The sequence below is a fragment of the Clupea harengus genome, chromosome 10 (assembly GCF_900700415.2).
Source record: "Clupea harengus chromosome 10, Ch_v2.0.2, whole genome shotgun sequence".
Taxonomy (NCBI): Eukaryota; Metazoa; Chordata; class Actinopteri; order Clupeiformes; family Clupeidae; genus Clupea; species Clupea harengus.
Genome location: NC_045161.1, coordinates 25739751 through 25749750, shown reverse-complemented (window position 1 = coordinate 25749750; position 10000 = coordinate 25739751). Strand labels below are relative to the sequence as shown.

Sequence of the window (10000 nt, the reverse complement as noted above, 5' to 3'; positions counted from 1 at the left end):
CACTAACGTCATTCACACCTGGAGGGAGACAGAGATTAAACAATTCAGACAAGCATTTAGTGGAAAACTACACAGAAACAGACATTGTTTGGGGGGGGGGGGGGGGGGGGTAGAGAGAAGGTCTTCATGTTACTATGGTGATTATTCCGACTATCTGCAAATATAATACATTTTAGAGACATCGAAAACAGATTTGCACCACATTGACACAAAAGGGGGGTAATAAATTGTGAGATGTCACAATGCGCTTTAAATAATGGATTTCACCCAGTTCTCAAAGGCAAGTTTCTTTCTCCTACAGATAAGATCTGTCCTTTCCGTGGGAAATCTGAAGAGTAAGCAGGTACTGTACATGCTAAAAAACATCTCCCAGACACACACACGCACACACACACACAGACAGACAGGAGTGCACGCACACACACACACACACACAACACAAAAAGGCAGGTGCACTTGATTACAGGCCCTCATACATATATATTAAATGTCATTCATCAAATGAAAGATCCTAAATCTGTATTCCCTGCCCGTCTGTGGGTGTGTGGTCTGAGTTAAGATCAAAAGAGCAGTGCAGGATATGATCTTTTATATGCATCTTTTATATGACTGCGCTTTCCCCCCTGCTCTCTCTCTCCCTCCCTCTCTCGCTCTCTCTCCTCCTCTCCCTCTCTTTCTCTCTCTCAGCCCCTTATCAGCCGGTAGGTCATGTCCACACTCCAGGAGAATTTATGAGAGAGCAGATAGTCTCTCAGGCTGCTGGGACGGGTCTGGCCAAGATCTGGAGAAGTCGCAGGACACCTGGGCCATACGTGGGCCAGATGCGGCCCCGCGTCTGCTACGCGGATCGTGTGCGAGCGGCTCAGACTCATTTCCACACTCCGCCCCTCCATCCGGTCAGCCACTCAGGTCGCAGCAAGGTTAAAGAGCCCATGCTAAAGAGACTCTGCAGGCCTTGTTGCTGCCGGCTTCACGCCACGGCTCTCCTAGCCAGCTGCTTCCTCCTCATGCGGCGGCCATCTTCACGTCCCCTATGACCTCTGCTGAGACGATCGCAGGAAGTGGCTAGTGGAATTAAGCTAATACACGCCATGCCTAATTACATTAGAGGTGAAACCTGACACGTGTGACTCCGACATGTTGTTTCTCTATTATTTATTTACTTCATTTTTTCTTCTTCTCTCTTCCTCCGCTTTTCTCGGCAGGGTAGGGGTAACCACAGGCCGATTCCGGTGGCTGCTTGCCACCATTTTGTGCTTATTTGGTGGCGTGGAGTCTAGGTGCTGAAGCTGTGCTGGCAGTGATTCTGGCGGGGGTGTGGGGTGTGTGTGTGTCTGGGGGTGTGTGTATGTGTGTGTGTGTGTGTGTGGGGGGGGGGGGTGATGAATGCAGCTGAGGGCCCAATGAGCTGCCTTTGCTCTGGCTCCTGGCCAAGCACACCTCAATGAAGCTGCTAAGGCTGTTGTGTTTCTCCCATGCACATGATAAAGCTATTACCACACAATGGCTTGATTAACAATTGTTTGCATGTGGGTTTTTTTCTCTCTCCTTTCTCTCTCTGTCGCTCTCTTTGGCACAACCCAGCCAATAGCGCTTGTAACCTCGCTGAATAGACCTGCTTTTGTTGGTGCTGAGAAAACTGCGTGTTGTTGGTGGCTATCTAGAAGTTTTCATGGTGGATGTTCTTTTGCCTTTTTTTCCCCCAGTCTGAGGAGGAGAAGCAGCTGCGGGGGCAACGGGAGGGTGGGAATCATTAGCTACACGGCATTCAGCTGAGAAGCTGTATGTGCACGCAGTCTATAATCATGTGATCTGCGAGTCATGTGCTGGCCCTCGTGTAATTGTATTCTCCTCATACACTCACACATGTAATGTCTGTGTGTGTGTGTGTGTGTGTGTGTGTGTGTGTGTGTGTGTGTGTGTGTGTGTGTGTGTGTGTGTGTCTTGGGGGAACATGTTCTGTCTTTTCCCCCGAAGGCAAAATCTACAAATGTACCACAATCTTTAAAAGTAAAACAGGCATCCACTAAAAACCGCATTACTCTAAAAACACGAGAAACATAATGACATCACATATATAGACGTTTAACATTTAAGGAGAAATGTTTTTCCACTGTGAGAGAAATGTATTACTGTCTTTCATGCAAATGAGTGTCTGTGGCACATTCAAATGAAACCACAGCCATGCGCTCAGCCTCCTGAACGCTGGGGAGAGTTAGTACACTAAAAGGCCATGACATCAGACGCCAAATGGTGACAAATGCTGGAACAAATATGCACAAATGGATGAAATGGCAATAAATGAATATTAAAGTGCAGGCCATTTTACATAATATTCAAGTGAAATATGAGCATGTTAACACAAGTCCATAACAAACGCATGCATAAATGCATGTGAAATAATGTACAGATATACTGATACCCTCCAAGTCTGACCCAGTGAAAACCCTGAGTATCTAGTATTTGAGTTTAATCTGGAACAAATATATATATATATTTATATGTAAACTGTATGATCTATCGTAAATGGATCATCAATGCTTTAAAGAGTTTAGGAGACTTTTTTTTGTCACGCATCTCTGCAAAGAAACCTTTACGATCACAGGCCTGTGAAGGTGTTTGTTTCCATGCCAACGTTAAAGCAGGGGATGAAAAAGCGCTTCTGAGGATCTAATCTGAAGAGAGAGCTTTGAGGTTGCCTTTGAGAACCTGAGATATGGCAGCTAATTGAAACTGTTAAGACCAAAAACTCCGGCTTCGGGCTTAAAAGGCCTGGAGGACGACTGGGGGAAAAAAAGCCACCCCGTGTTGTTGTTATGCTAGCCCATCGTCTACATCCTGAGGACAGGATGAGAGAGAGAGAGAGAGGGAGAGAGAGAGAGAGAGATAGATAGAAAGAAAGAGGGGGGGATTTCCAAATCGCCCCTCTTCACAAGACAGCAGGCATCCAGGTGTCTCCCTCCTCCCCCTCCCTCGTCTGTGTCTGTCTCCACCGCAAGACTCCACACGTCGCTCTCTCCCCTCGGCTTCGCCCCAAAACAAGTGTGGTGTAACTCCGACCCCGCGCTCAACTCCCCCACCCCCACCCGCTCCAACTGCCCTGAGACAAGGTGAGCCAGCTGCCGTGGCGGAGGAGGATTAATTACACAGGCTTCAAAAACACTTAGCTGAGTCAGAGGCGGGTCACCGAGAATTAATGCGAACAAACAACAGCACCCAAATGAGCCCCAAACAGCATCCGAGACACACGGGAGGAGTCCGAGCGGAAAAGAAGCAGTGATTCGGAGGGGCAGGGAAGGTGTTTTTTTTTCGAAAAGCAGAGAGCTGGGTGAAGCGTGGAGTCATGTGAAGGGAGATAGAGAGCGAGTGGGTGGGCGAGCTGTCGTCTCGGTTGACTCTCTCTCCGGTCTGAGGCGCTAGCTGCAAACAGGATTAGGGTGTTTTGGGCAGTTTAGAGGCCGTTGAGGAGGGGCCTCAGGTGCGGCGGTGTGTGTGTGTGTGTCTTACCTCGCACGTAGAGATTAGCCGGGGCGGAGTATCGCGTCCCTGCGCTGTTCATGGCCACGCACTCGTACTTGCCCTGATCCGATTCCTCGCTGTTTTCGATCTGCAACGCTCCTGCAAAGAGATGGACATCACGTCACGCTCCGGCTCCACTTTGTGTGTGTGTGTGTGTGTGTGTGTGCACGCAACTCACACCGACATGGAGTCTGGCACGTAGACACACATACACACACACACACACACACACACACACATACACACACACGCACACAGTTTTACATACACAACAAATCACAGGAAAAAACCTCCAGTAAGCACTAGAATTCTGGGAAGGGCTCTCCTGAACCAACGCCGAGAGAAGATCACTAGAATCTACTTCAGAGACAATCTCCCAAAGCCAGCCACAAAGAGAAGTAGCCCATTACCAGTGGGGAACAATACATTTGAGCTGTATTAGCTGTATTAGCACAAAACACGATGGGAACCTGAGGCAAGGTCTGTCATCTGTATTCTTTGGGAAGACACTGAATAAGTACTGTTGTTTTCGACTGTTGGCATCGGAAAGGACGATGCAAGAGAAGCTACATTTCTGGCCTGCACTATAGCCTGTTATAAATCGAACAATATTTCACTTTGTCGTGGAATAAAAACAAACTGCTACGCTGGGCCACATCTGATGAGAACTTCTCTTTGGGCTTGGCACTATGTTTGCAGAAGCCTCACTCTGTTACAGAAGGCATATGAATCACACTCTTTTTCCCCAATCATTGCACTAACATTCACCCTGGATATGGATTTTTGTCTGGACGTTGAACAAAGGCACATGGCACACAATACGAGTGCCAGGAAACCCTGACAGTCTGGAGCGACGGCAGAAATTAAAATCCGATAACTCCTGCAGCTGGATCATGGCTACACATTAGCCCTTGGTGCCAATGTCGGCCAGATAAACCGGTCGCAAATCACTAATCAATTCTGCCATTGTTCGCCTCTGAAGGCGCTCACTACTCTCCTGTCAATGCGCCATTCATCAAACACAGATGAAACAAACGAGTGCTTAAGAAACCTGCTATGTTTACCTGCGTACACACTTTCCTGGCTGTCCTTGCAGTGCTAATATACAAAAGGGAGAGCCCCTACAGACAACACTTACCTTTGCTATTTACTTTCCCAGGTTCAAAGACATTGATCACACACTGAATACACATTACAAGTCTTCAAGTGTAATATTACGTACGTAGAGTGGTTTGAAAATGTAACAGTTAATACTGACACTGTTAATTGCAACATTGTGTTCTAATTCATGGTTGTTGACCACTGTTGACAATAATGTTGTTGACTGGCTTAACGTGACAGGTATCATGCATTTGAGGAGAGGAAGTACATAGAAAAAAAGATAGTTGCAATATATTTCAGAAGTGCTCCTGAAATGCATTATGTATGAATGTTACGACATGAACAATGCTGATCAACATCAAAATAAAGACATCGAAAACTATGAGTAAATGACATTATGGTACTTGTGACACTTTTCGAGCACACTTACTAAAATAATGTAAACCACCTTATAAAGCCTAGAACACAAACACACATTTACACTCACACACACTCTTACACACACACACTATAAGTGAGAGAAAATCTTCTTCCTTGATATGAGGAGGAGGATTTTTTTCATCCACATCAAAAGTCATTGTGTCAGAAATCTGACAAAAGAAACATGTTTGGTTCTCATTCCCAAGTCTTAGCTTTCTCCCCGAAGGTTTTGGTCGTACAGATGAGAACGTAATGTCTGCCAGGAGGGAGATGCCCGAGTTCATTATAATCTCAGTAAAAAAAAAATAATAAATTGTCTTCTTTTTATGTTTTTAAGTTTGGCTCAACATCTCAGGGCATCTTCCCCAGGCTTGGTCTTAGGCCTTTTTTTAAGATGATTTCATGAGGTGGTCCGGCTCCCCTGAACACTATGCGTGTTAACTGCGAAGGCCAATGGAGATGCTGTGACAGTGATGCTCAGTCTGGCTAGCACTCCAACTTCATTTGTCTTCTCCAGCATTTCAGTGTAACTAGATGAGAATACACAACCCGGCCAAATACACAGCCCTTTCCACAGAGTGGAATTTCTATTTTCTTTCTTTTTTTTTTATTTTTTACAGCATGCGGGAAGTTGCCAGAAATCCCAGGGACCTTGAGTGCTTTCGCTGAATGTGGTGAAGAGAATTGCAGTCAATACCCCTTCAGCCTGGCTAGACAGAGTCCAGACCATGCATTACAATAGCCCACTGTCTGTTTACAGTGCGAGGCAGCAATTCAGCTCTTCACATTCCCATTACACTGCTTCACTGTGAAGTAGAGACTCTTTAATGATACTGATGGTCAGCGGTATGTTAGACAAATATTAAAGTGTTTTGTTTCTAACAACGTATCCTCAACTAGACAATTTGACAGTCTATCCCTGTACACTCAAATGCTTGGAGTTTTTCTTGTCTTCTTTATTTGAAGATTTGCTGTTGTTTGTCTTTGCTGTTGTTTTGGAAGTCAGACAACGAGACAGACTCACAGAGGATCATGCACTGAGGCGGACACAGTGTCAGGGACGAGAGACAAGGAGAGGTGAGAGGACAATAGAGTGGGGAATGGGGACACTCAGGTGAGCGGAGGGGGACAGGAATGGTGAGTAGGTGGACAGTTCCTGCTTTTCGGCATTCTTACCTCTGATTGGTGTACCACCTGGTGAGGTAATTTGAATGCAAATAAGATTAAAGAGAAGCGTTAGTACAAAGGAAAGAAAAAAGAGAGAGAGAGAGAGAGAGAGAGAGAGGCAAAGATAGATTTTGAAGAGAGAAAAACAACAGAAGGTAGGAATCCTGTTCTGAGAGACAGCCTCTGTGCACTTTTTTTTTTTTTTTTTTTAACAGTCGAAGATGTGCTGTATAATTTTAAAAAAGCCCCAAAAAACAAGGTCACATCACTCGTGACAGTGCAACTACAAGGCAAAGACAAAAGAAAAAGAAGCATCTGAGAAAGAGAGAAAGGGGAGAGAGAGAGAGAGTGACGGAGAGAAAAACAGAGAGAAAAACAGAGAGAGAGAGAGAGAGAGAGAGCTAATACTTCAGAAATACTCCATTGGTCAGGGACCAGAGAACGTGCTAACCTGGGTTATTGGGTTCCATAACGGACTTTGAAATGGTCCCTGCCGGTACAAGGCAACAGCTGTAGCTGAATTACCTTTGGTCTAAGCCGAGAGTACCCCTTATTATCTACCAGGGGCCTAGCCCCACTCATATTTTAGGATCTGCCTTAGTCAGCTCAGGGAAATAAAAAGCCTGCACCACTGTGGTCCTTCAAACTCATCCCCAGTCTGGCTGAGGGAAAGTATGATGATCACGTGCGTGATGCAACAGACAGAAACCTGCGCCGTTCGGCTGCGCGCTGTCATCTCCCCCCTCCGAGGCGGAGCGCTCACTATCACTGTGCTGTGGTGGAGAGTGGGCTGCGTGGAGACACCGCATCAGCACCATTATAGAGCGATGATCGTAAGGCCGATAAACACTTAAAGACTTTCCTCTCCCTGAACACATCTCGAGTGTGTGTGGAACAGTTCAGCTTTCACAAGAGCAAAAAAAAAAAAAACATCTCAGTGGGGACTCAGAATAATTGTAATAGTATCTAGAAGTTATAGATTTACACATACACATATTCAGTTGTAGTTGTAGATAAACACATATCCATATTCAGTTGTTAGTAAAGGGGACAACGTGGGCATATCTGGTCATATGCAACAAACTGTGGAGTCTGTTGGTTACTATGCAAATGCATTAGATCTGCATAATAATCCAACCACTGGCCACAGAGTGCAGAGGAGTGTTGATACAGGGGGAAGATAGAGAGAGAGAGAGTTGGGGAAGCCTTTGTAAGCTGTGTGGCCTGTGTGGAAAGGCCATCAGCAGCTTACGAAAGGCTTGGTTGACACTGGCAGCCATCAGGAGGACTGGCCTCGTCCGAGAGAACCGCCCCGTAACCTCAGACGCCAGGGAGTTCTCTCTTCAGAGTCGGCGTTAAGGTCCTGTGTCCTGGCAGCCCGGCAGTGTAGCGTGAGCCATGGGGAAAAATAGTAACGCTTCTCCGCTCGTTACTATGTTTTCACTATGGCCAGAGGCGGGTCTCCTTTGGTCTGCTACTCTGGTGCTTCGGGGGGTTTGCGTGGTCTTGGATAAATCGGATGTGGCCATTGTATATATCGGTGCATGAAAACAAAAGATTTTAATGTAAATTCGGTATTGGGCACCATTATTAGAACAGTCAAGCTACATCACAGGAATCATAACAACACACAATCGTTTTTAAATTAAGGTTGTTCATATACGTTATGTTTTTACTGACATATAGCTCGTTGGCAAAGCTAAAACACAGTAGCAGTCCAGTAGGCCCTGGCTTGCTCTGGAGCTCTTAGTATTGAGCTGCCGGTTTAGCAGCTCTCGGCTGGGAGTGACATGCCGTGTACTGTAAAGTGTATAGTTTGCCTGGCTGTGTTTACCAGAGAGGAGCAGGATTAGGCGTTTGTCGAGAGACATTAATCCGCTTCTCCCCCACTCCCACCTTGCTATCAGATCCTGGGGCGAGTGCTTTCTGTTTGCTTATCGTGTGGCCTGCATTGTAAACGGCCGACTGATCGATGGCCCGGGCAGAGGAGCTGCTTTGACAGGAGCCGAGCTGTAATTACTGGGAGACAATGACATGTTCTGGGGGGGGGGGGGGATTAAGATTAATTTGATGCAGAGGACACTGAGTTCTGTATTTGTGGTATGCAGAGAGAGCAAGGGTCATAAATTGAAAAATGGCCCCATTAGCATTTCCTGATGGAAAGGAGTCACCTCTCGTCGGCTGCTAATTTCCACAGCAAATCTAATCTCGGGGGCCAAAATAATGGATTATATCACAACAAATAAATGACATCGGTGTCCAGTGATAATATTGACACTGAGCTCAATCTCAGTTTGTATTTGTGATGACAGACAGGCCAAGTAGGAATCAGTGCATCTCTGTCTGACTGCAGTTAAGGCCAAGAGTTGACAAAAGGCTAGGCGTCTAATTGAAACAGATTGCCGAGGCGTCACGTTAATAATGCATGGCATATCTGTCCTCACCTACGGCCTTGGTTGAAAGTGGGGGGGGGGGGGGGAGGCGCGGGGAGCCTCCTGCGCTAGCTTCAAAGATGGAGGTGTCTTGAAGACCGCCTGGTGGCATTTCTCTCTGTTCAGAGAGGAAATTGGGGAGGGATTGTGAAGGGCACGGCGCAGCCGGTGGAAATGTGTTGCCGCATTTTCCCCTCTCCTTTGTAGTCGCGCTTGGTTGCACCCTGATATTATTTCGCCACGGCAGCATTGATAAGTTCCCGTGGAAACCAACCAATGTTTATGAGCCACTATTTAGGCGGGGGGGGGGGGGGAAGGGAAATGGGCTGAGCGTTTGTAAGTGGGATCGAGTGGCGTTAGCGGACGACCTCGCTAACCCTAACTTTCCTTCAAGGCTCCCAGGGAGCAGTCTTCACTCAGGGTCCGTTCTATTTGGGTACGCCAGGCCTCCTCCTCGGCCTCGGCTCGCTGTAGCTTGTTGCTTCATTAAAATGAATCACCGTATGCACCTGAGAGCCACCGGGGGCGCATCAAATATTCCCATATAAAATCAGCTCAGGCCGTGAAAGCACTCGAGCCAAAAAGGGAGATGCATATGCAATTTCCCCCCCCTTTTATTGTTTGGGAGAGTATGAAGGAGTTAAGAGTTTGTTGATGACAGAAAAACATCTTTGGCAGCTATTGTGTGAACTCATCGAAGCATCTGTCTTTGAAGCCTTCAAAATGGGTCCAGAAATGAACATATGGCCACACTGTCAATGATTTAGCTGAATTTACACAGAGAATCTTATCATATGGGCACCAAATGCTCAACTGACAATATGAGTAGGTGTCTGTGTGTGTGTGTTTGTGTGTGTGTGTGTGTGTGTGTGTGTGTGTGTGTGTGTGTGTGTGTGTGTGTGTTGTCTGATCAATCTCTGTCACAATAGACAGCTTCTTGGTGAAGAAAAGACTGCCGGCGCCCACTTTCCGCTGGTTATCACTGTAGCTTTGTGTATGATCAATCAGTGAGTTTCTTTTAAGTCTACCTCAATCAAGCAAACTACATGTGGCATGCTGCAAACTTTCTAATGGATACAGTGTGACTTTAAATATATTGATGTTGTTTCCATTGTCGCACTTCAGAATTGAAGTATTAACGTGGGCATATGTATACTCGTGTGGCTTCTGCGCGGGCGTTCGTTGGACATAATTGGCTTTACCTGAGCGGAGCTGCTTGATGCGGCCGCTGCTGCCGTTGATGTCAACGGGCAGGAAGTCCTTGAACCAGGTGATCTCCGGGTCGGGGTTGCCGCTGGCGGCGCACAGCATGGTGGCCGTGCGCGTCCTCTCCACCACCTTCAGCTGGGGCCCCATGTCAA

The 10000-nt window shown here is 46.7% G+C and overlaps 1 protein-coding gene across 9 annotated transcripts in view; it reads right to left on the bottom strand.

Moving 5' to 3' along the window:
- Positions 1-10000, bottom strand: part of ptprfa (protein tyrosine phosphatase receptor type Fa) — a 173457-nt gene that overhangs the window by 90993 nt on the left and 72464 nt on the right. For 5 of the 9 annotated variants that reach the window (XM_031574574.2, XM_031574576.2, XM_031574575.2 and 2 more), the window contains exons 5-7: positions 9842-10000; positions 6217-6234; positions 3508-3618 (exon numbers count right to left, since the gene is read on the bottom strand). The exon at positions 9842-10000 is cut by the window's right edge and continues 30 nt beyond it. In XM_031574574.2, coding sequence (XP_031430434.1) covers positions 3508-3618; positions 6217-6234; positions 9842-10000 — 288 coding nt within the window. The remainder of the gene's footprint in view (positions 1-3507; positions 3619-6216; positions 6235-9841) is intronic. The other 4 variants (XM_031574583.2, XM_031574581.2, XM_031574582.2 and 1 more) reach the window with 1 other exon arrangement.